Genomic DNA, 27,701 nt, shown 5'->3' with positions numbered 1-27,701 from the left:
CATAGATCAATTTATTTAGAATTACAAATATTAAGAATAAAAGATTTATGCATTTCTTAATTAACATAACAGTTTAGCTAAATATAAACTCTGCACTAAAGTTTTGCAATGGCACAATACCAACAAAGAATACAGAAGCATTTTTAAACTATACAAAAATTTCAAATGGAAAATAATCTTCAATTTTATTGTACATTAACATATAAAAAGTCTCATCTTATGAGACCATCTAAAAGAATCAAAACCACATCTACAGCTATGTCTTAAACTCCAAATTTGAAAACAATTTATTATATTTTGACTTTATAATATTCTATATTAAAACAAAGAAAAATTAAAATACATACTTTTTACAAAGTTAACATTTTAGGCAGGGTTTTCCTTAAAAAAGAAAAACAAAAAACAAACAAAACAATCAACCCAAACCAAACCTTTCTTCTGTACTTCACAACACTGATGATTTTGTTTTCTTTATAAAATATTTTTACTTTATAAATTGTGTACTGTTGGATTTTTAACCAGTAATCTGGTTTAAAAGCTGTGCAAAATAAACAAAAATATGAAAATAGTGTGTTATCAGTCTTTTTTTCTCTTTTAATAAATTTCATAACAACAGCACTTTTTGCCCTGAATTGACGGGAAAGACACGCCAAATCCACTTGTTGAAATTTAGCATTTTGCAGTAATGTTTTTTTCCTGCTCCTTCATTTTCTTTCAACAGACAAACAACAAAAGATTCTTTTATAAATTATGATAAATTAAATATTTATTATTATAAAATGATTTATAGAACCATGTCACATTGCAAGTATGTATCACATATACTTGTAAAGTCCATATTTTCCATCTATATTCCAGTGGCTTCCTGAAAACTAGGACTTCCCACACCTTCCGATGTTATCTTTTGAAGACCAAGACGGTGATCAACTAAATCCACTAGAGTGGTAATTTTCCAGATGGAATTTCCACATTGCCACCATTACATACAAAAAGACCATGTTTCTTCATGTTCTCCATTGCAGTAGTTGTCTGCATGTGCTGGGTTGAATTCATGCATATTTTAAAAAATGGTGAACATAGTCTTCCATGAAACTATATTATGTTCAGATATTTTCAGTTTAAAAATACTTGCTAATAAACATACGTAACACAAGCAATGCTACTGCATTTGAATAATAAAAGAAAAATAAATATATGCTGGTCAGCAATGCTGGTTTAAGAAGCAGTACAGTATATTAAAATGACTTATTTGGAGATTAAAATTTCCCTTGTTTTCCAGCAGTTAGGTTATTTGGTGTTGGAAGCCTATATAAAGGAAAAGAACTTCTCAAAAACAATGTCCTATGCAGTTGGAATATTTAAATCCTCAGTCTCTGTTGGTGTTGTTTGCTGCAAAGGCATGTAAGTTTCCCATCTGGCTCAAGCCACTCTGAATATGTGCAACATGGATTTCTACATTATTCTGAAAGCAACTAAAGAAAGAAGAAACATGGTTAAAGATTTCATTTCACAAAATTACAAAAAACAATTTTTAAAAAAGGAAGAGCTGAATATTAGTTAGAAAATAGCTAAGATAACAACTTCACATCTCTTCTTATGCTTTAGCCATAATTCTACTTCAGTGACATTGAAAAGCTATGGGGTAAAGAAGCAAATGAGCAGCAGGACAAACCTCTTCTTGACTGGGGAAGGTCTACTTCTAAGTTGACCTTCACCTAAACCCAAACTAAATATATGTCTCCCAATTCCTTACATAGAAAATCCATGCGAAATTTCTATTCTGTCAACAGTATGGATATAACTGGAAAGTTCTTTAAAATACATCCAAAGGATAAAAATGTAAATGCATACTTCACAATATGCAAAATTCTTAAAATTTGTTCTGAAAATCACTATGAATTTAACATAAAAATGATTAGAGTATGTAATGAATTACCTGATATTAGAAGCATCTATTGTACTCTTGATATCATTTAACGAATCTGTAAGTGATTTGAATTCAAAAGAATTCAGGTCTCCTCCCTCTGCTAGACACTAAAGGGAAAAAATTTGAAAATTTAATTGAATTGTAGCTCAAAATAGACATAAAATATTTGATATAATTTATAAATTGTGATTTCTTAGCAACAAATTAGCAAAGTTTGCTTAGTGTCAAAATTAAAAAAATCATTTTCTCTGAAATTTACCTTAATTTGTAATAAAATAGCTGTAAGTCTGGAGATCAAGTCTGTCAGATTTTCATTTTCAACACAGGGTTGTCCTGTTGAGGAATTTGCATGCCGAACAATCTCCTGTGCTTCTTCCTCACACCTTCTCCTCATATCTGTTGGCTGATCTGCAGGCTGGAGTCCCTGGTCTGGAGCAAGCTAAATATAGAGAATTGAAACACGCAATATAAATAATGAGGCCATTATTATTTCTCTGTGTTTCAGATTTGGATTTTTCACAAAACTAACATTTATAATTAAGGCAATGTTCAATCTTATCTTTGGAGGCTTTTTCCTCCAACAGTGTTTTTTTTCCCCTAATGTGTTTTGCGTTTTTCATATCTTATAATTTTGATATAATTTTAAAACTTCTAAGTTAAATAAAAAGAAAACTCTTGATAAGTCCTAGCCCAAATTTACTTATTGATTGTTTTACTCCAATTGATTTGCCTTTTGTAGCCTATAATCCTAGTGACTTGGGAGGCTGAGGCAGGAGGATTACAAGTTAGAGACCAGTCTAAGCAACTTTTGAGATTACTTCTCAAAATAAAAAATGAAAAGGACTGTAATACTTCAGTGGCAAAGGACCTCTGGGTACAATTCCCAGTAACGAAACCAAAACCAAAAACAAATTATTTGCCATTTGCTTTTTCACTCTGTTTGTATATATTATTTTCCTTCCTAACCATTTGAAAATATGCTATAAACATTGTACTTCTTTACCCCTAAATATAGTACAAAGATATTCTCTTACATACAGAATGCGATGATTACTATCAGGAAATTTAACATTGATATAATACCATTTTCTGATCCAAAGTCCATATTCAAGTTTCATTAATTATCCAGACAATGCTCTATGTGCAGCTACTTTTCTCCTCATAATACACTTGAATGTCATGTTTCTTTTTGTTAGACTAGTTCCTCAGTTGTTCACAACCTAGATATTTTTGAAGTGCACCAGTCAATTAATTATTTTCTGTAATATCCCCCAATGTGGGCTTGTCTGTTTCTTCGTGATTAGACTAAAGTTATACATTTTTAGCAGAAGTATCAAAGGATGATGCCGAATTCTTCTCTTTGTATCATTATTAGAAAGCACCTTACTGGCGATGGCATCTTTGACCACTGTTAAGTGTCTGCCAGATTTCCCCACAGAAAAGAACTTCCCCTTTGTAATTAACTAATAAGTGTTTGTGAAGAGATACTTTGAGGCTATGTAAAGCTATTTGTCATTGAACTTACCTACCAGTTTTAGCACTCATTCACCATTCTTGTCTGTTTAATTATTATTATGATGGCTGCCAAATGGTCTTTGTCTTTTCTTTTCCTTTCTCTCTCCCTTCCTTCCTCCTCTCTCCTTCCCACTCCCCCGCCCCCTCTTTCTTTCTTGGTAGTAGGTCTTACATGCTAGGTAAGTGCTCTATCACTGATCTATGCCCCCAGCTTAAATAGTATTTTCCTTTTTCTTTTCTTCTTTCCCCCTTCACCCCTTTCTCCCTTCCTCTCCCACCCCCACTTTATTTCTTTCTCTATAAGGGACTGAACCCACAGGCGCTTAACCACTAAGCCACATTCCCAGGCTTTTTTATTTTATTTTGAGACAAGGTCTTGCTAAGTTGCTGAGGGCCCTGCTAAATTGCTGAGGTTGGCTTTGAACTCCTAATTCTCCTGCCTGAGCCTCTTGACCCACTGGGATTATAGGCCTATGCCACCATGCCCTACCCCAAATGGCATTTTTCTTAATCTTATTATTTCTTCTACATTAGCTGGCATTTTATTATAAATAACTTTCCCTTGAAAATTAATGAGTTAGTTAATTCTGTATGGGTTAATGGATTTTTAAAAAACGTTTATAGATTATAAACTCTTATTGTATTTGCTTATTTTAAAGCTCAGACTATCAAAGTGTCTCAGCTTTGGCCAGCAGGAACTCTGTCAAGCTGGCTTTGTTTAATATATCACCATGATTCTGGGGGTACATTTTACTTACCAGGTTTAATAAGCAGATCCAGGCTAATCTTCCACTTTCTCTGCCCTAGGCCTAGAGCCAGCGTCTTTTTCAAAGATCCCTACTACCTTTTATTGGAGGACAGTATTAGACTAAGGTCTGGGCGTTAGGTGTGTTCTTTACTATTAAGGGTATCATTGCTCCTAGGATCTCTCTGCAGACACAGACACATATACACCTATATTATATAAATAAAATAAGCTATGAGACAGGTGGTGACTCATGCCTGTAATCCCAGCAACTCAGGAGGCTGAGATAGGAAGATTATAAGTTCGAAGCCAGCCTTAGTAACTTTGTGAGACCCGGATTGGGGATGTAGCTCTGGTTTAAAGCTCCCTGGGTTCAATCCTTAGTACAGCAAAATAAAAAAAAAAAAAGTGATATCATCAATTATCTATTCTTTTTTGCCCAACCTTATTTGTTCAATACTGTATTTGTGAGATTCATCCATGGAACTATGTTACAGTTGTGTTCATTCATTCTTATTGCTAGGTAGTACTCCATTGTATAATTACACCACATTTATTGATGGGTATTTGGGTAGTTCCATATTTTTAGTGATAATGAACAGTGATGCTATGATCACTCTACTATATGTCTTTTTGTACATATGTGTTCACATATATTTAGGTTTAGAACTGCTTACTCATAGTATTTTCTGTAATATGTTCTTATTTTAATATTGATATTGTACTTTCACAAGAGCCTATCACCATCAATGAACTTGGATACTATAAAAAGATATGATGATCAATCTATTTCTGCATGTGTCATTAGCTTTGCTATATATTATCTTAAACTGTTTGGTCTATACTTCTTTTTTTTTTTTTAATTTATTTTTTATTTTTAAAGTTTTTAGTTGTAGATGGACACAGTATCTTTATTTTTACTTGTTTATTTTTATGTGGTGCTGAGGATCAAACCCAGGGCCTCATGCATGCGAGGCAAGCACTCTACCACTGAGCTACAATCCCAGCCCTGGTCTATACTTCTTGTGGATAGTTACTAGTCCAGGGGAAAAAAAAATCTATTTACTAGAACAATACATATTATTATGCACATGATGGACAACAATCAGGAAAATAAAAATAAATGAGTGGCTAAAGAAATGATTGAACTCTACCAAGAGTTTAGTTATAGGTGACCACAGTTCATTCTCTCAGTTCAATCCAAATGGATAGATAATACTACCTTCTGGAAAAATTTTGGGACTTATCTATGAGTTTATTAGAATAAAAAGCCAACCATTTCAGAATCTCACAGTGGTGACTTTACTGGAAAAACAATTTCAAAGAATGCAAATGCAGGAGTATTCTAAGCACATCTCAATAATTTCCTTTAGTAAAAGCTTCCAATCAAACTGTTGAAACACCCTTCTAAATAAAATCATATATGAATGATAAATACAAAAAAACCATTTGCTCTATATATCTGAAGTTTAAGAACTCATAGTACTAACAAAGTTTAAAGGAGGAGGAAATAAAATTGTATACACAGCATGATCATAACTTTCTGGAAAAAAGCAGGTAGTGGTACCAAAAAAAAAAAAAAAAAAAAAATCACACGAACTCAAACCAACCAACAAACAAAAAACTAAGAGGAAATAAACCAAACATAACATGGTCTTTGGAATTAAGGATAATTATTTTCTTTCTGGAACAAAAATTTTTTTTGAGAGCTGTTAATGTTTGTAATTCGGTAACTACAAATTGATAGCTTACTGTGTACAAAGCACTCTTCAACACTGAAGTCAAGAGTAAAAATCTATACCAATTATGGTTCTGCTAAAGGGTCTTATAAAGATATTGACTTAGTTTGGACTTTCTAAATTGTGAAGGTAAGAGTATTAAGCTTTAAACAAAAAAGTGAAGGGAAATTCACACAAATCACCTACCTCATAGCAGTACTGTTGAACTTTATGCAAAACTTTGTTTAGGTCCTTGTTCAGCTGTTCAAGCTCTAGAACAATTGTTGCATATCTCCGCTGAAATTCAATGCCGATGGGCATGGAATAAGATTTCTGAGGAGAAAAAAAAATTAGATCTTGGCAAGGTTTTTATTTAGTAATTCAGTTTCAAATTACCCAAAATATTTGATGTATCTAAAACAAACTAAAGCTTAACAAACTTGTCTGTACTCAAAGTTATAGTTCTTAAGTTTGATAATGGTATGGTTATTAAGGTCCTTGTCCTTGTTCTTTAGGTGTGTCATGATGTCTGACATTTACTTTATGAAAGAAGAGATTTCATATTTATACCGAGAAATTAAATGGAGCAAAATGTTAATTGATGAATGTGCATGTATAATCTTTAGTTTTCAACTTTTTCAAAATATGAAGTTATTAAAAAACTGCATGAATTCCTATGAAGTGTTCTAGTTGTTTAAATTCAATTAATTCTACCTGAAATCAGTCCAATACAGCATAATGGTTAAGGGCATGGGTGCTAGAATCAGATATATTTTCACATTCCAACTCTTTATCAGCTACTAGCTGGGTCTTTAAGCAAGTTCCTAATCTTCCTTTGCCTCAGTTTCCTCATCTGTAAAATGAAAATAATAAAAATTCCTATCTAAAGGGGTTATTGCAAAGATTAAATGAGATAATGTGCCAACACCATGTCTCCCATATATAGAAAATACTTAACACACACATACATTTTAGTTGTGTTGGACACAATACTTTTATTTATTTATATGTGGTGCTGGGGATTGAACCTAGCGCCTCACACGCGCTAGGCGAGCGCTCCACTGCTGAGCTACAACCCCAGCCCAATACATACATTTTTTAAAAAATATCTTTTAGTTGTTGATGGACCTTTATTTTTATTTATTTATTAATTTATATGTGGCGCTGAGAATCAAACCCAGTGCTTGACACACGCCAGGCAAGCGCTCTACCACTTAGCCACAATCTTAGCCCCCAATACATATTTTTTTTAAAAAAAATTATTACCATCATTTTATGTTTGCTTCCTAAGAACATGTACTTAATGTACTTTAATGCCAATTCCTTTACCCTCTTCACAATACTTCCAATAAATCACTCTCCATTCCATTCTAGCGATACATGATGGCAATGAGACCTCTCTAATCAAAGCTAACCTTCAGGAACCTCTTCAGGATTTTTGAGAAAGCAACTCATCATGTTCTGAGGAAGCAACAATATTCCTTTTCCCCCGCCTTCTTATGTTAATTACTCTGATATGATCATTATACAATATAAATGTGTCAAAAGATCACATCAGTATTCCATAAACATGAATATCATTATTTTTTGCAGTACTGGGAATTGAAACCAGGAGTACTCAACCACTGAACTATACATTCCCAACCTTTTTAATTTTGAGACAGGGTCTTGCTAAGTTTCTGAGATTGGCTTTGAACTTGTGATCCTCCTGCCTTAGCCTTCTGAGTCACTGGGATTACAGGTGTGTGTGCCACCATGCCTGGTGATCAAGTCTCATCTTGAGGATAAGTATATACTTTGGCAGACTCAAGCTAGTTAATAAAATATAAAAATCATTAGTGGCCCAGTATCAACCTGCATAGAGTGTCAAAAGCTTTTATCCTTAGCTTTTGTGTTCAACATTTTAAAGAATAACTTAAATAAAGACACAGCTGGTGGTGCATGTGGTGGCACGTGCCTTTAATACCAGCGACTCCGGAGGCTGAGGCAGGAGGACTGCAAGTTCAAAGCTAGCCTCAGCAACTTGGCAAGGACCTAAGCAATTTAGCAAGACTTTGTCTCAAAATAAAATATAAAAAAGGGCTGGGGATGTGGCTCAGTGTTTAAGCACCCCTGGGTTCAATTCTAAGTACCAAAATAAATAAACAAAGAAGTTTTTCATATAGACATCAAAATGTACAAAGTTAGGAGAGGGCTAAGATGTTAGAAAACAGAGTGATGTGACTAATGAATCACAAATTCTAAAACTAAAAACACATATTAGCCCATCATCTGGCTATATCTCCAACATCTCAAAATACTTTTGGAGTTCCCTTTTATGATACTGTTCTCAAAGTCTTCAGCCTATCTTCTTAAATATCCTCAATGATGAAAAATTTCTCAACTTTTTAGCTTTTTAAACACCCAAATTATGAAACATTAATATACAAAAAATGTACAAGTATGATCAAACCAATTTTGAAAGAGAAGGGTAAATGCCACCATTTACTTGTTCTTGTATCAAATCAACATAATATTGTCATGGGCAACAAATATATAAATGTTAAAGAATTGTGGCTAGTCCTTAATATATCCTGAATTCACATATGTGTGTTGTATGCTTGGCTTACTTATGCTTGGTTTGGCTTGCACTTGCTTATGCTTATGTGTATATATATGTATGGAAATTTAGTACAAAGTTGGCCTTTCAAATTAATTGAAGAGGATGAACTTAATAAATTGGGAAAACTAGTGATCTGGGAAAAAGATATCTATCTCATGTCATTCACAAAACTAATTTTAGGATAAACTGAAAGTCTAAATATAAAAAATTATGAACGTATTACAAGATTTAGGAGGATTTTCACAAACAAGAGCTGGAGAAGCCATTTTTAAAATTAATTTCTCATCCTCTTTTATACCTTTAAAAACTTTTTATTGTAGTTATAGATGGACAGCATGCCTTTACTTAATTAATTTAGTTTTATGTGGTGCTGAGGATCAAACCCAGTGCCTCATACATGCTAGGCAAGTGCTCTAACCACTGAGCTACCACCCAGCTCCCAGAAGCTTTTTTTTTTTTTTTTTAATTTTTTAATATTTATTTTTTAATTATCGGCGGACACAACATCTTTGTATGTGGTGCTGAGGATCGAACCCGGGCCACACGCATGCCAGGCGAGCGCGCTACCACTTGAGCCACATCCCCAAGCCCCCCAGAAGCTTTTTTAAACAAGGTACAAAAACCAAAGAACAGAAAAGTGGGAAGACTGATATCTGACAACATCAAAGTTAAAACTTTCTGTCCTACAACATCAGAAACAAAGTTAAAAAGATATAAATGGCCAATTAACATATTAACCACTTTTTAATAGATGTTTAATTCCACTAGTACCTTAGAATTGCAAAATAAAATGACCTATTATTTATTTTCACCTATCAGATTGCTAACATAAGGATATTTTAATACTAAGATTAAAAAGATTTATATTTACTCATATAGTAGAATGAAAAGCAGAATGTTGTCTAGTATGACATTTATTTTTAAAAAGTTTACCCCCCCAAATCTCCAATCGTATATGTTCTGTACTTAATACATTAAAAAAATGAAAAGAAAAAAAGAAAACACATCAAACTCAATAAGATGGTAATTTTTAGAAGAATACATTCAGATTTTATACATACAATCAAAGTTTATTTATTTGTTTATTTTTGGTACCAGGGATTGAACTCAGGGACACTTGACCACTGAGCCACTTCCCCAACCAACCCTATTTTGTATTTTATTTAGAGACAGGGTCTCATTGAGTTGCTTAGCGCCTCCTTTTTTGCTGAGGCTGGCTTTGAACTAGCAATCCTCCTGTCTCAATCTCCCAAACTGTTGGGATTACAGGCATGTGCCACTGCACCTGGCCAAAGTTAATTTTTAAAAAGGCAAAAATATGATATTGAATTAAGATTACATGAATCAGGTGAAACATATGAACCACAAAACAAGGTATGACCACAAAGTAATGAATGATTTTCTTTCATGGCTTATAAGGTAGACATTTTATAAAGAAATGTTTTGAGGGTACAAGAAGGATATAATAGATTTATCAGTTCATTGTGTAAGAATGTGGATTTAATAAGGTTAGTTCTCTATGGATAGCCATTTAAACCATTTGCAATTGTTTGCTATTACAAACAATGCTTCAATGAACATCTTTGGTATGCACATTTTATACCTATATGTGATTACTTTTTAAAAATATATTGTCAATGAACCTTTAGTTAATTAATTAATTTATTTGTGGTACTGAGAATCGAACCCAGTGCCTTACATATGCTAGGCAAGTGCTCTACCACAGAGCCATAAACCCAGCTCTATATGTGATTACTTTTTGAGAATGATACTCCAGAAGTACAATTTGACTTAATATGGCCATGCTGCCTTCTTCATTAACTTACATTCCTACATACAGTGTTCGAGTCTGCTCACTTCCAAGCACACTCACCAATGCTTCACTTAAAACATTTAGAAAACTGATGGAAGGAACAGAATATTTTGTTTGAAAAGGAACAGAAGATGGAGAGGTGTAAGCTGTCTTCACACATTTTAATAGTTACCACACAGAAAGAAGTCTTACTCTCTAAAACCTAGTTAGTCTGCTATATCCTGTTTTACAGGGTAAGACTAGGATTAAGGTAGGAAAGATACTGATCAAGAATTAGCAGCTCGGGAAGCTGAGGCAGGAGGCTCACAAGTTCAAAGCCAGCCTCAGCAAAAGTGAGGTGCTAAGCAACTCAATAAGACCCTGTCTCTAAATAAAATACAAAACAGGGCTAGAAATGTGGCTCAGCAGTGGAGTGCCCCTGAGTTCAACCCCTGGTAACGATCCCCCTGCCCCTGCCAAAAAAAAAAAGAATAATTGGCGGGGTTGTGGCTCAGTGGTAAGAGCAGTCGCCTAGCACAGGGGAGGCCCTGGGTTTGATCCTCAGCACCATATAAAAATAAATAAATAAATAAATAAAATAAAGATATCATGTCCAACTACAACTAAAAAAAAAATGTATTAAAAAAAAGAATAAACAGGGTTAGGTAATTTTTTTCTTCTTCAGCTTTGGGAAATTTTCTTCTATCATTATTTTAGTAACTCACTTCCATTTTCTCTGCTCCATTTCTGCATATCCTATTGGTTGAATGGACCTTTTAGATTGACTCTCTGTGTTCCTCAATTTTTCTCTCATATTTTATATTTCTGGTTTTCAACTTTATGTTCTGGGACAGTTCAACTTTTTCTTTTTTTCTCATTCTTTTTCTTTTCTTAAAATAATTAAAAATAATTATTTTAAGTCTGGTGTGGTGGCATACACCTGTAATCCCAGTAGCTCAGGAGGCTGAGGCAGAAGGATCTTGAGTTCAAAGCCAGCCTCAGCAACTTAGCAAGCCCCTAAGTAACTCAGCGAGGTCCTGTCTAAAAAGGGCTGATGATGTGGCTCAGTGATTAAGCATCCCTGGATTCAATCCCTGGTTACCACCCACCCCAAATTATTTCAGAATAGAAAATACATTTGCATGGTTTAAAATTCAAAAGGTGGGCTGAGGTTGTGGCTCAGTGTACAATGCTTGCCTAAGATGTGTGAGGCACTGGATTTGATTCTTAGCACCACATAAAACTAAATAAAGGGGGATTGGGGTTGTGGCTCATCAGTAGAGTGCTCGCTTAACGTGGTGTGAGGACCTGGGTTCGATCCTCAGCACCAAAAAAAGTAAATAAAAATAAAGGTATGTGGTTCAACTACAACTGGAAAAAAAAAAAAAAAAAACCACCTAAATAAAGGTCCACCAAGAACTAATAAAATATTTTATAAAAATAAATAAAATAAAATTCAAAAGTTAAGTTTCCCCAAAACCCACCCCTCTCATAATTCATTTTCTTCTCTTTAGAAGCAGCCGATTGCTGGGAGTGGTGGCGCACACCTGTAATCCCAGCAGCTTGGGAAGCTGAGGCAGGAGGATTGTGAGTTCAAAACCAGCCTCAGGGCTGGGGTTGTGGCTCAGTGGTATACCACTTGCCTAGCATGTGTGAGGCACTGGGTTCGATTCTCAGCACCACATATAAATAAAATAAAGGTTCATCAACAACTAATAAAAAATATTAAAAAAAAAAAAAAGGTCAGCCTCAGCAATTTAGCAAGGCCCTAAGCAACTCAGTGAGACCCTGTCTCTAGATAAAATACAAAAAAGGGGCTATGGATGTGGCTCAGTGGTTAAGTGCCCCTGAGTTCAATCCTTTGTACCAAAAAAAAAAGAAAGAAAGAAAATGGAAGCAGTCAATATTACCAGTTTCTTTAGCATTTTTCCAGAGATAGTGTATTTATACAAAAGGAAAAAGATATGTATTTTTTTTCCTCCCTTGACTCTGCCTTTTATTTTTTGGTGGTACTAGGGATTTAACCCAGGGGAACTTTATCACTAAGCTACACCATCACCACAACCCATAGCACCACCCCCACTTAAAAAAAAATATTTTCATTAGTTGTTAATGGACCTTTATTTTATTTTATTTACTTATTTATATGTGGTGCTGAGAATTGAACCCAGTGCCTCATACGTACCAGGCAAGTACTCCACCACTGAGCCACAACCCCGGCCCCCCATAGCCCTTTTTATTTTGAGACAGGGTCTAGCTAAGTTGCTGAGGCTGGCCTCAAACTTTTGATCTTTCTGTCTTAGCCTGTACTACCTACCACTGGCTTTTGCCATTCTTTTCTCCAAATACGTAAGAACTCACCATAAACATGCTTAGCATTTTGTTTTTCTCATTTGACAATATTCCTTAAGAGTTATTCTTATAACAGGTATTTTATAAGAAGCTTCCCTGATTGTTTCAAGTTACATGGTGTCACACTATATAAACATATTACAACTGCTAAATCAAAAGTCTTGTCGATTTTTAATTTTGATAGATACTGCCAAAGCACTCTTCATAAAGATGTACTAATTTACATGTAAGAATTCCTATTTCCTTACATCCTCACCAACATAGCGTTTTATTAAAGTTATTTATTTATTTTTAAACTTTTTGGTACCAGGGATTGAACCCAGGGGTTCTTAACCACTGAGCCACATAACCAGCACTCTGTATTTTTGAGATAGGGTCTCAAAGTTGCTTAGAGCTTTGCTGAGGCTGGCTTTATACTCACAATTCTCCCAGGCAGCTGTACCACCACACCTGGCTAAAGTTTTTTATTTTTGCCAGCCATATATTCAAGAGTCATTGGTTTTTATTTGTTTGTTTTCTATAGACTGTCTATTCACACCTTTTGCTCATTGTTTTCATCTTACTGCACCAAGGGAGCATTTTGTACACTGGGGAAATTAGTCCCTTGTAATAAAAACTGCAAATTTCCTTCAAGTTGTTCCCTTTTGACTTTACTTACATTGTGATTCTCATCCTGAGGAAATTTTTCCTTTTTAATGTAGGCAAATTTATTAATTTTCTATGACTTCTGAATTTTATATAATGTTTAGTTTCTTTAAATCCATGAACTCTTTGGCTCTTTGTTTCTTTTAATAGCCTCCTACTTAAGAACACAATATATATATATATATATATATATATATATTTATTTATATATGTATATAAATATATATATAAAAATATATATATTTTTTTATATTGTACCAGAAAACTCAGGGGCACTTAACTACTAAGCCACATCCCCAGCAGTTTTTATGTTCTTATTTAGAGATGGGGTTTCACTAGGTTGCTTAGGGCCTCACTAAATTGCTGAGGCTGGATTTGAACTCTCAATCCTCCTGCCTCAGTCTCTGGAACTGCTGGGGTTACAGACATGTGCCACCGGGACCACTATCACAATATTTTCTTGAATCTTCAAGTATATAATTTCTCCCCAGTTTTATTAAGGAATATAACAAATAAAAATTGTATCTATGGTGTATGATGTTTTATGCTTTGATCTATGTATACACTTTGAGATGATTAAATCAAACTGATGAACATATCCATCACTGACATATTTTTGTGATGAGAACATTTAAGATTTATACTTTCAATAGTTCTTTCCCCTTTAGTTATTTATTTTTATGTGGTGCTGAGGATGGAACCCAGTGTCTCACATATGCTAAGCAAGTACTCTACCACTGAGCTACAACCCCAGCCCAGCAGCTTTTACTTATTTATTAAAAAAAAAAAAAAAAAAAAAAAATATATATATATATATATATATATATATATATAGAGAGAGAGAGAGAGAGAGAGAGAGAGAGAGAGAGAGAGAGTGAGTTGTAGTTGGACACAATATCTTTGTTTACTTTATTTTTTTATGTTGTACTGAGGATCGAACCCAGCGCCTCACACGTGCTAGGCAAGCGCTCTACCACTGAGACCCAGCCCTAGCCCCCAGTTTTTAAATATATATTATTACTAACTATATTTATCATGTTGTACAACAGATCTCCAGAATTTATTCATTGTAACTGAAACTTTGTGTCTTTTTACCACTATCGCTCTAGTTCAAGAATATTTGTTTTCAAAATTTTATCTTCTGCTGCCTGAATTAAAGTTTAAAAGTTGGTTATCCTGCTTTTTCTTTCATGCTACTTATTTCCATGTCTGGCCAGTACTCTTTGGTTATTTGTTCATATTTAATAAAGAAATGGGTAGTAGCTTCTCTGTGTTTCCCTGGTGTTTTACCTTCTCTAGGCCCTGTGAGAGGCAAATGTAACTATGTATATACAGTAGTTTCCCTTTATCTGTGGGCTCACTTTCTGAGACTTCAGTTACCTGAAGTTAATCACCTTTTGAAAATATCAGATGGAAAAATAACAGAAATAAACAATTTGAATTTTAAATTGTATACTTTTTCTCAGCAGCATGATAAAATCTTATGCTATTCCACTCCATATTGCTGGATTCATTAGTCACGTGGTAACCATGTTGGTAATTAGATTGTTGCAATATTGTAGTGCTTGGGTTCAAGACCCTTACACAGCACGACATTACACCTATATCATTTACCTCACTTCATCTCATTATATAGGCATTGTATCATGTCACGTCATCACAAGAAGGGTGAATATGGTACAATAAGATATTTTCAGACAGACAGACACACACACACACACACACACACACACACACCACATTCACATAACTTTTATTACAGGATACCATTACAATTGTTCTATTTTATTGTTAGTGACTATTGTTAATCTCTTACTGTGTTAAGTTGTAAATAAAATGCCATATGCAGGGCTGGGGTCAGTGGTAGAGTGCTTGTATGTATGAGGCACTGGGTTCGATACTCAGCTCCACATAAATACATAAATAAATAAATAAAATAAAGGTATTGTTATGTACAACTAAAAAAAATTTTAAAATGTTATATGCATTTGTGTATATGAAAAATAGTATATACATAGTTTAATTCCATCAGGTTTCAAGCATCCACTGGGAATTTTAGAACATATTCCCCATGGATAAGAGTGGGGGGACTACTTTAATAGGATATGTCAACTGTCAGGTTGTGCTTTAAAGTGAGGAAGGGGTACCTGTCAATCTGTGGGCTCCCTAAATGCTAGGATGAGATCTCTCAAATATACTTTCACTATGGAAAGTTTAGTGTTATAGTATTATTTTAATTGAAAAGCCTAACACATGGACAAAAATGCAAAAACTAAATGTAAAATTCAATGAATTATCTACCACACACTAAACACCTTTGTAAAAAAAAAAAAAAAAAATGACAGTTCTTAAAAGTTAAATATACAACTTTATAAAAACTTTTTTTTTTTTTTTTTTAGTTGTAGATAGACACAAAAACTTTATTTTATTTATTTTTATGTGGTTCTGGGGATCAAACCCAGTGCCTCATGCATGCTAGGTAAGTACTCTACCATTGAGCCACAACCCGGGCCCCTAAATACACAACTTTTGTGAAAACACATGTCCATACATGACTGTTCATAGCAACTTAATTATAACAGCTAAAAACTGTAAACAATGCAAATGTCTACAAACAAGTGAAGAGAAACAAGTTATACTACATCTGTACAATGTGATACTATTTAACAATAAAAAGAAAGGAGCTCAGGGGCTAGGAATGTAGCTCAGTTGTGGAGTATTTGCGTAGCATGTGAAAGGCCCTCAGTTTTATCTCCAACACTGAAAAAAAAAAAAAAAAGGAACTATGTTGTGTGAATTATGAAACATGTAACCAAGTGGCTGAATCTCAAAATTGTTATAGTAAGTAAAAGAAATCAAGCATAAAAAGTTCTTACTGTATAGATCCAGTTATATAAAATTCTAAAACATACAAATTAATCCATAATGACAGGAACCAGATCAGTGATTGCCTGGAGGAAGAGATGGATTATAAAGGGCATGGAGAACTCTTGAGGGTGGAAGGAGACAGAATGTTTGTAATTGAGTTTGTAGTAATGGTTTCACAGGTGTGTGTAAGCACACATACATGATCTAATCGTATATTTCAAACAAGCTCATCATCTATACTTCAAGTTGAGGAAAATAACAAATGAACATTGCCAGCACCCTAGAAGCCCTAAAATATTACCTTACAATAATTTTTCTCTAAAGTAATCATTACCCTTACATCAAACATTTATTAATTTTACTTTTTAACCTTCCACAAAGTACAATCATACAAGTATAAATTCTTTTGTTCCTGGCTTCCATCAGTTAATATAAATCTGTGAAAGAGCAGGCCCAACTCTCTCATCATGTCAGCTTAGGAACCCATTTCTCAACAAGATTCCTAAAGTGCAATAAGTAAATTCAAGAATCAATAAATGGGATGGAATCAAACTAAAAAGCTGTTTTGCAGCAAAGGAAACAATCAAGAATGTGAATACAGAGAATACACAATGGGAGAAAATCATTGCCACCTACACCTTAGAGAATTAATCTCCAGGATATATAAAAAACTCGAAAAAACTTGACACCAAAACACAACCTACTCAATAAATGGGCAAAGGACACAGAAGAAACACAAAAGAACAGACACAGAAGAAATACAAAGAACAGACACAGAAGAAATACAAAGGGTCAACAAGTATATGAAAAAATGTCCAACATCTCTAGCAATCAGAGAAATTTTCTTTTTCTTTTTCTTTTTTTAATCAGAGAAATTTTCTGAATGAGACTATAGAAGGTTATGGCTATGACTTTAGAATAACATCTTTTTAAAGTAAATAGAATATTAAAAGAATAACCATAAAGGAAAGACTCTTAAACTACATTAAAATTAAGAACTTTTGGACTGAGGATATAGAGCACTTGCCTAGCATGTGCAAGGCACTGGGTTCAGACCTCAGCACCACACATACACACACAATGAAGAACCTTTGTTCCTCAAAAGAAAATTATAGGATAATAGAAGACAAGGCAGAGAATGGAAGGAAATGTTTAAAACATATATAGCTAACAAAGAACTTGCATCCAGACTATATAAAGAACTATAAATTAATCAGGTAAAGATATGCAGCCCAATAGAAAACAGGAGAGAGAAACAGACATTTTTTACAAAAGAAGATACTCAGATGTACCAAAAAAAATGTTAAAAGATAACTTATTTACCAGAGAAATACCACAATGAGATAATCCTCACTTTTTTTTTTTTGGTACCAGGGATTGAACTCAGGAGTACTTGACCACTGAGCCACATTCCTAGCCCAGTTTTTTGTATTTTATTAGAGACAGGGTCTCACTGAGTTGCTTAGCGCATCGCTAAATTGCTGAGGTTGGCTTTAAACTCCGAGATCCTCCTGCCTCGGCCTCCCGAGCCTTTGGGATTATAGGTGTGTGCCATCATGCCCAGCACATCTTTTTTTTTTTTTTTTTTTTTAATATTTATTTTTTAGTTATAGGTGGACACGGTATCTTTATTTTACTTTTATGTGGTGCTGAGGATCGAACCCAGTGCCTCACACATGTCAGGTGACTGCTCCCCCTCTGAGCCACAACCCCAGCCCCTGGGTTCAGTATCAAAACAAACAAACAAAAATGACAGTTTATATTGGTTGCAGTGGCACAAGCTCAGGTCAGCCTGGGAAATGTAGGGAAACCCTGTCTCAACAAAGATGGTGTATTTCTTCCTTTTCAGTCTTTACAATTCTCACTTCTTTTTCTTGTGTTATCATACTGGCTAGAACCCTGAGCATACTGTTAGAACCTCAAGTAAATTGTTGAATAGGAACTACTTTGATAGTGGGTATCCTTATTTCATTCCCAATATGAAAGAGAAAATTTTAATTAACAATTTATTATTAAGTATGATGTTTCTGATATTTATTTATTTGTACTGGGATGGAACATAACAGTGCTTTACCACTGAGCTATCTCCCCAGTCTTCTTTTTCTTTTTAAATTATTATTATCATCTTCCTTTCTTCCTTTGAGGTACCAGGCAAGTGCTCTACTACTGAGCCAAATCTTCAGCCCTGCTTTTTATTTTGAGAAAGAATCTTGCTAAGTTGTGGAGGGTCTGGCTTTGTTGCTAAGCTGGCCCTGAACTTGAGAATCAAACCCAGTGCCTCACACATGCTAGGCACTGAGCTACAATTCCAACCCTCAATATCCATTTTTATATAATGGTAAAGCAATCAGAAACTAATAAAACTGTTATGCACTGATAGTTCACATGTGATGCTCTATATCATTTTAACATATTTAAAGCATAACTGAAAAATCTAAAACAGAAAAGTGATGCTGAAATTAATAAGCTTAGTCTAACTTCCACTGACTTAACTTTCTTATATAATTAGACCAACTTTAACTCTGACTTGATAAATTTGTCAGGTATACAGAAATTTGTTCTTATATATATATACAAAGTGAATTTTAATATAATCTAAAGTCATTCCCCCCACAATCACTTTACAAATAAAAAGTTTGAACATTATGTTTTGACTACTTCAGCTTTCGTTTGCTTTGGATGCATGAAAAAAATTAAGACTTTACCAGATCAATTTTCTTTTTTTCATAAAAGCTAAAGGAATGGGTAGGAATATAGCTAAGTTAGCTAAGTTGGTAGAATGCTTGCCGCGCATGCACAAAACCCTGGGTTCAATCCTCAGCACCAAAAAAAAAAAAAAAAAACAACTAAGTAATATGTCTAATACTTAGAGGTGAAAAACAGTGAACATTTAGGTCATTTTAGTAAAAGCTGGACATAGAGTGGCTGTCGATTTAAAAATTAAATTTGAAAACTTAAAATAAAATTAACTATTCGTTAGGATGGAGGTGAGGTAGAGATAGGACAGATAAAATTATTTCTTAGTGCAAAAACTAAGTTTTTAATGCTGGTGTTTTGTTAGTTCAGTGCTTTTTACTTGAGGCTTCATTGAAAAGTAAAGGAAAAAGATATTATAAGGTATAAACAGATAAGGATAAAGTGGCGCATGCCTGTAATCCCAGCAGCTTTGGAGGCTGAAGCAGGAGGATTGCAAGTTCAAAACCAGCCTTAGCAAAAGTGAGGTGCTAAGCAACTCAGTAGGCCCTGTCTCTAAATAAAATACAAAATAGGGCTGGGGATGTGGCTCAGTGGTTGACTGCCCCCCAAATTCAATCCCGGCAACCCTCCCCAAAAAGGAATAAACAATATTTAAACCAAGATAATTTGTAATCCATAATTCTGGAAGATTTCTGAAGGTCCATTTAAATAATAGTCCTGGAGATATTGAAAATAAAATATTCTACTACAACACCTAGGAATCTTCCTTCTACTGGATAATTTGTATAATGTGTAAAAGGTAAAATTCCAATTTTTTCCTCATAAAATTCCAATTTGCAAGTAATAATCAAAATAGGATAAATAATATGGGTTTATATAAAATATATAATTATTTTTCTTTTTAGAAACTCTGTAAGGTTTCATCAATAAATAGAAACATTCATTCATTCATTTTTGGTGCTGGGATCAAACCCAGGACCCACTGAGTTACTTCTAGCCCTTGAGTTTATATTTAAATCATCATGTCTTGGGCTGGGGATATGGCTCAAGCGGTAGCGCGCTCGCCTGGCATGGGTGCGGCCCAGGTTCGATCCTCAGCACCACATACAAACAAAGATGTCCTGTCCGCCGAAAACTAAAAGAAAAATAAATAAATATTTAAAAATTCTCTCTCTCTCTTAAAAAAAAAATCATCATGTCTTTTTTTTTTTTTTAATATTTATTTTTTAGTTTTCGGCAGACACAACATCTTTGTTTGTATGGGTGCTGAGGATTCGAACCCAGGCCGCATGCATGTCAGGCGAGCGTGCTACCGCTTGAGCCATATCCCCAGCCCTAAATCATCATGTCTTGATAAGAAAAAAAAATTTCTGGTACATTTTTCCACTTGTTATCTGAAAACCTAATTGTATACATAATATTTTATTACCAACCTAATTGTATACATAATATTTTATTACCAATGACCAGTTGGAATTTTTATTAAGTGCTTGGGTGTTTTGTACTGTGATACAGACATTGACATAAATGAGTAGAAGATTTGTGATTTAAGAAAAGTGGAGATCCTCTAAAAACTGTTGTCTATACTATCATGTTTATCTAAAAAGAACCAATAAAAAATTGTTGTCTGTTCTTTTGTTGGTAATAAAAGTTTCACATTTTCTTTGGAAGCCATTAGACATCTTAATTAACTGCAGCACAATTTTAACATTACATGGCTTGCCATTTTGCTATTAGTTGTATATTCTTTGTGTCTACTATCCCATTGGAAATACTTACTGTATTTATATTAAATTTTGTTACAAATTTAGTGGAAGAGCTTCTGAGCTTTTTGTGTGTGTGCTTGCTGCTAGGGATTAAATCCACAGTCTTATATGCTAGGCAATCGCTTTACCACTGAGCAATATCCCTAAGCCTTTTTTTTTTTTTTTTAATAATTTGTGGAGACTATCATCATCTTCTATGGTCCTAACTCTACTTAATTTATTTCTGAATGTGAAAATCACTGGAATAAACCCTATTCTGCTCTGATGATATGCCTTCTGAATATACTAACAATTCCATTTGCTAATATTTTGTTTAGGATTCTTGCACCCTACATTCATGAATGAAAGTAGCTTAATTCTTTTGTTTTGTAATATCATTGTTAAGTTTTGGAATCCCAATCCAGAGCATGGGTGAGTTGCCAATTTCCTTCAACCTTAGTTTCTGGACTCAAATGTTGTTCTCCCCACTTACTTCTACAAACTTATTAAGAATGCTACTAAGCTTCTCAACTATCTTTTTCAGAACTTGCAGAAGCCCCCAATAAAAAAGCAATCCTAAACACTGGGATCTCCCTTTTGAATTTCCTTCTTCTCCTAGATCTAAAAGCTATAATTCCTTAATGCCTTGTTAATGCCCTAGTGTCATCAAGGCACTAGGTTATTTAAGTAGTTTTTTTAGAGAGGAAATAGTTGTTCTCAGTAGGAAGGTTAATTCAGATTACCAAGTCTACCATTAACAAAAACAGAAAAAGAAACCTTGACTTTTCCCAAATAGTTATGTTCAAATTCCTAAGGAACTATCTGTCCCTTTTTCTCCTTTGAACTAGAGTAAATGTCATAAATGAATTCTGTCACTGAGATGAATAAAAAGAATGAGAAAACAGACCTTGAATTAATTCCCTTTAAAAATACTGCATCTCACTCCTGTATTTCTTATTTGCCAACTCTGGGCCTACATTCTCTTTAGGGTTCCAATATGCGTCCTCCTTGTAGTCATGATTTCTGTTTTACCTAACATTATAAAATCTCACATTGTTAAGCAGATGCATCTACTTTTTCTATTTCTTTTTAAAATTTTATATTTTGTGTGGAATTGTAAAGGACAGGGAAAAACCAAATATGTTCAGCCTACCATCTTAAACTAGAAGTTTCATTAAATCTTTAACAGCTTCATACACTGTAACCTAGCCATTATAAGAATTTGCCCTCGAACTTTGAATATTTTCACTACAAAGAAGTGATAAATGTTTGAGGAGACAAATATGCTTACCCTGATCTGAATATTACACAATGGATACATATATTGAAAGGTTACATGGTACTCCATAAATATGTACAATTTTTATGTGTTAATTAAAAATTTTAATCGTACAGTTAGAAACAAATAAATGTACAAAGCTATATGAATAAGGATATTTACTACAGCACTATTTTAGTAACACAATGGAAATAATCCAAATATCTACTAATAGGAAATTGCTTAAATTATGGTACAATACAATCATTTAAAAAGATGATACAATATATAATGACATAATTCCATTCTTGTTAGAAAATAATTTTAAAAACTACACAACAAGCCAGGCACGGTGGTGCATGCCTGTTATCCTAGCAACTCAGAGGCTGAGGCAAGAGAATTGCCTTGGCTCAGACACAGGAAAAAGTCTTAGCTAGTAATATTAAATGGAAATAATTTGTTATACATAAGGACAGGAGAGATGATTTAAGAGAGCAGAAGAAACATAGAAGTGGGGAGAACCCTGAAAAAGCATAAAGGGATGCTGAGTGTGGTGGTGCACACCTGTAATCCCATCTATTTGGAAGGCTGAGGCAGGAAGAGAGCAAATTCAAGGTCAGCTTGGGCAAGTGAGTGAGACCCTATCTCAAAATAAAAATCAAAAAATCAAAAAGGGCTTGGGAATGTAGTCCAATGGTAGAGCAGCCATGGGTTCAATCCCAAGTACTGGAAAAAGCATAAAGGGTACAGACAGAACGGATAGAAATCAAAATAAGAATTAGAATCCAGTAGGAAAGCACATACAACAGTATGATCCTGGACTGAAAATTCACCTGATATCTTTGGTCTTTAGTTTCTAATGCCATAAAATGTAAAGGAATTAGATATTTAATCATTTTCAGATTAAAAATTCTATAATTCTAGAAGATTGTTTTTTTAGTTGGAGATCTACCTGTACACCTAACCCTTTATAACATTCCTTTAGAGAGAGTAGTGCTTCTATTCCTCACTCCTATACTCATGACAGATAATCAGTTATAGCACTTTGCTCCCTGAACACTCCCTTAATTTTACACTTCTATTTAGCCATTTTCAATCAATCAGAGATAGTGGTATGTTTGAGATGTGAATTTCATTACTATTTAAAGATTTTTTTTTTGGCAGTACTGAGGCTTGAACCCAGGACCTTGCACAAGCTAGGCAAGCACTAAGCTGCATGCCCAACCTTTTTAAAATCTTATTTGGAGACAGGGTTTCCCTATGTTGCTCATAGGGAGAATTTGCAATTCTCCTACTTCAGTCTCCTGAGTAGCTGGGATTACAAATGTGCACCACCATGCCTGGCCATAAAGACTACCTTAATGAATATTTTCTATATTAAACAAAACAAAACTACAAAAAACCAAAATGACAACAACAAAAACCCTCCAATTCTTTCTTATGAATAAAACTGACTCAATATTTGGCTTGTTAGATTAAAATAGGAAATAAACTCTATCAAGAAATAAACTCTATTAGGATGATACATATATTTCCTGATTTCACTTATTCTGCAACACTTTATAACCTCTGATATTAAAACTTCTTTAGTCCTAGGGATTCTATACTCATGCAAACTGCCAAAGAACCTAGTATACCTATTAATCCTATTCAACTGTAGAGTCAATGGTATAATGGAGCCTATGATAATACATTGTATTGCACTGCTAATTTATTAGCATATATGTAATATACAAGAGATAGTAATAGTAAATGATTTTAAAATAAAATATATTGCAAAGTTTTCTTCCATATTTTTTTTAAGAGAGAGAGAGAGAATTTTTTAATATTTATTTTCTAGTTTTTCGGCGGACACAACATCTTTGTTTGTATGTGGTGCTGAGGATCGAACCTGGGCCACCCGCATGCCAGGCGAGCGCGCTACCGCTTGAGCCACATCCCCAGCCCTCTTCCATATTTTAAAATCATTAAATATAGAAGGCCTTGCCATTTTAAAAGCAGAAAAGCAAAAGGACAAAAAAAAAAAAAAAAAGGTAAATCCTTACCAGTTTTTCTGCTTCTGTATTCATTTCTCTTAATTTCTTGATATGTTCCTTTTTAATCATGAGAATTTTTGATAATTTCGTCTATAAAGAAAAAATGTTTTGGAATAAATAGATGCACTTAGACATAAAATTTTTAATTTTTCACTAAGATATTTTAGCAGGAAATTTTAGTATTTCAATATAAATGTAGCAAAGCATTTTATTTTATATATTTGATAAGGTGACAAAATATTATTTTAAAATCCACTATAACTAGGACGTTTACTAAAGAATCGACCTGAAGAAGCAACTCAAAGTAGGATGATTTGTGGAACAATAAGAAAAATAACTGGAAAGAACTGAAGTGCAAATGTTCACAATGATAATTTTAAAAAATTAACAATTGTTAGAGAAAGTTAGTAATCAAACTCATTATTTTGTAAACTGGGAAGCAAATATAAAGCATTGACCATTTATCTTGCCTTTCCTATATAAACTATACCACAAAGAAACTGGAAAAATTTTCTTTCCTTTACTTTTTTTGTGGTGCTGGGGGAAAATTTTTCTTTATAGGAGTATGGCTAATAAGCAAAGAAACAATGATAGAATGAAAAGAACACCATTTTGCAATCCCAATGAACAAATAAATCTAGGCATTGATAACCAATGGCATCTAATTTAAAAATAAGAGTGTTTAGGGCTGGAGTTGTGGCTCAGTGGTAGAGAGCTTGCCTAGCACGTGTGAGGCACTGGGTTCAATCCTCAGCACCACATTAAAAAACAAACAAACAAACAAATAAATAAAATATATTATGTCTATCTATAACTAAAAATATTTTTTTTTAAAATAAGAGAGTTTATAGGGGCTGGGGTTGTGGCTCAGTGGTAGAGCGCTCGCCTAGCATGTTCGAGACCCTGGGTTCGATCCTCAGCACCACATAAAAATAAATAAACAAAATAAAGGTGTTGTGTACAACTTAAAAAAAAAAAAGTTTACATTATGGGCCTCTATCAGAAGAACACAAAAAAAACACCTATAAAAGTACAGTTGTCACATAAAAACAAATAAAACAATCAAAGGGAAAAAAATCTAACCAAGCCTCTAAATCCAGTTTATGAGGTACAAAAAGAGATAAAAACTTATACCTACACCAAACCCTACACACAGATATTTATGGCAGAACCCCAATTCATAACTGCCAAAACTTGGAAGCAATCAAGAAGTTTTTCACTTAGGTGAATGAATACACAAATGGTGACATATTCATATGGTTGAATATTAATCAGTGCTAAAAGGAAATGAGCTATCAAGCTACAAAAAGATATGGCAGAAACTTAATGGCTGATACACTGTCCCAAACCCTTAAAATGTTCAATACCAAGAGTGAACCCTAATGTAAATTGTAATCTTTGTGTGTAAATGATATCTCAACCTAGGTTCATCAACTCTAACAAACGTGCCTCCCTGGTAGACTGTGCTGATAATGGGGAGAGACTATGCATGTGTAGGGCACAGACTATCGGAAATATCTGTATCTTCCCCTCAATTTTGCTGTAAACCTAAAAGGGCTTTAGAAAAATAAAACCTATTAAACTAAAAAAATTCAAACATATAAACATAAATAAAAATATAGTATACTTTAGATATACTATAATGGTATTTAGCTTGTGGCTCCCTTTGTTTAAGGTTCTCTCTGGAAATCTCTCAAAAAAACAGTAAGTGTTCCACCTGTGTAAGGGATAAATCTTGTCTATTCTTATATATTTTATCTACCTTTGGAAGCCAAAAGGCATAAGCAATTTTATACTACAAGGACAATGAACAATATATATTAATACTGAATATTACATGTACTCAAATGACAAGGCTTTTTCTTCAAAATAATATCAACTGCAAAAGGTAAACATTGTGAATATTTTAATGGATTATGTTATAAATATCTTTATTAATAAAGACTGCATCGATCTCAGGCCAGTTGTTTTCATTTTCAAAACTAAAACAGTAGTGGACTATGTTTTACATAATCTAATCATATTTTCAAACTTAGTAGCTCATTACAAAGAGTTAGGCTATTCAGGCAGATTGTTCCATATAATACTTTACTACTACTTTTTTTTTTTTTTTTGGTACTGGGGATTGAACTCAGGGACACTCAACCACTGAGCCACATCTCCAACGCTATTTTGTATTTTATTTAGATACAGGGTCTCATGGAGTTGCTTAGTGCCTCATTTTTGCTAGGCTAGCTTTGAATCCTCCATCCTCCTATCTCAGCCTCCTGAGCAGCTAGGATTATAGGTGTGCGCCACTTCGCCTGGCTCTACTTCTTCTTTTTTTTTTTCCTATACTGGGGATTGGGGATTGAACTCAGGGGCACTCTCCCAGTGAGCTACAATTCTATCTCATTTTATTTTTTATTTTGAGATAGGGTCTTCCTAAATTGTTGCAGCTGGCCTCCAACTTTTGATCCTCCTGAGCCACTGAGATTTCAGGTAGCACTACCATCCTTGGTTTAGGTTTAGATTATTTAGTGTCTAATTCCTAAATTTGCAACAAGTGATTAGTTGTTTCTAGTCACAGAAGTCAACAAGGAAGATCAAGTCTTTTTGGCTGTTATAGCTTTTATTTCCAAGTTTTGTTGGAAATTACAGGGTCCTTCAAATCTACACAGTGATAAAAAATGTTACCTAAGAAAACTTCAACCATGAATAATACAAAAGATAATTGAGTTTTTAAACAAAGATTAAGATATTCAGAGCAATTCTTACCACTTGGATAAGGAATTCTACTGGAAAACCACCTAATGTTTCAGTGTCAGAGCCAGAAATTTTGCTTCTCCAAGGTGACTGTCCTAATAAAGGATCATTATCCTATCAGGATAGAAAGGAATCATTTAATCATTGACTGTTCAAAAGAAAATATTTTATAGATAAAGTGAAATTAATCACTATTATAACTAATATTATATTAAAATCCATTAAGAAGGAAAATATTCAGAGTTGGCACTACTTATTTTGTTTAATATTTGATGACTCAAAATAATATGGGTAACACCTGAAGTTATTGTAATAAATGTGTACTTCATAATAGCATAGTACATACTCATTCTAATAATTAAATTGCTGATGGCATTTCTAAAATATTACTGACCGTAATTGGTGACTGGAGAGGAGGAGTATAATGTAACCGTGGTGGAGTCATAAAAAATCGAGAAGGCCGCTGTTTTTGTCCAAAGGCAGCAATTGGCATTGTCTCATGAGGCTCATTACTCTTTGAGAAAGAGAATAATCCACAATATTTAGTGAAATTTACCAATCATTTAAGATTTATAAACACTACATTTCAGCTTGAGATATTTACTTGGAGTCCAGGATTTATGACAGTGTACAAGGCATATTCAATGACTATCATAGAATATATTATTCTACAAATATCAAAGGCTAGAACTTAAGTTGGAGAATGAAAGTACTACCACTGCCAAAAGGCTGAACCCACAAAAGACAATTAGAAGAAAACAGTCAAAGGATCAAAACATTTTAGAGAATTAATGATTAACATTTAAGTGTTCTTTGGTTATCTACATTTAGATGATCTGAACATATTCTACTATTATTAAAGTCTTTTTTTGGGGGGGTACCAGGGATTTAACCTAGAGACACTCAACCACTGAGCCACATCCCCAACCCTATTTTGTATTTTATTTAGAGACAGGGTCTCACTGAGTTGCTTAGTGCTTCGCTTTTTTGCTGAGGCTGGCTTTGAACTTTTGATCCTTCTGTCTCAGTCTCCCAAGCCACTGGCATTACAGGCCT

The 27,701-nt window shown here is 33.9% G+C and overlaps 1 protein-coding gene across 2 annotated transcripts in view; it reads right to left on the bottom strand.

The window, feature by feature from the left end:
* Nucleotides 1–79: 79 nt before the first annotated feature.
* Nucleotides 80–27,701, bottom strand: part of Lin9 (lin-9 DREAM MuvB core complex component) — a 66,451-nt gene continuing 38,829 nt past the window's right edge. For both annotated transcript variants that reach the window (XM_027954739.2, XM_071619723.1), the window contains exons 9-15: nucleotides 27,040–27,159; nucleotides 26,658–26,759; nucleotides 23,910–23,990; nucleotides 6,113–6,238; nucleotides 2,187–2,366; nucleotides 1,937–2,034; nucleotides 80–1,472 (exon numbers count right to left, since the gene is read on the bottom strand). In XM_027954739.2, coding sequence (XP_027810540.1) covers nucleotides 1,367–1,472; nucleotides 1,937–2,034; nucleotides 2,187–2,366; nucleotides 6,113–6,238; nucleotides 23,910–23,990; nucleotides 26,658–26,759; nucleotides 27,040–27,159 — 813 coding nt within the window. In that variant the 3' untranslated portion in view covers nucleotides 80–1,366. The remainder of the gene's footprint in view (nucleotides 1,473–1,936; nucleotides 2,035–2,186; nucleotides 2,367–6,112; nucleotides 6,239–23,909; nucleotides 23,991–26,657; nucleotides 26,760–27,039; nucleotides 27,160–27,701) is intronic.

This window comes from Marmota flaviventris, chromosome 12, assembly GCF_047511675.1.
Source record: "Marmota flaviventris isolate mMarFla1 chromosome 12, mMarFla1.hap1, whole genome shotgun sequence".
Taxonomy (NCBI): domain Eukaryota; kingdom Metazoa; phylum Chordata; class Mammalia; order Rodentia; family Sciuridae; genus Marmota; species Marmota flaviventris.
Note: the sequence above shows the minus strand (reverse complement) of the source record. Positions and strands in the feature narration are given on the sequence as shown.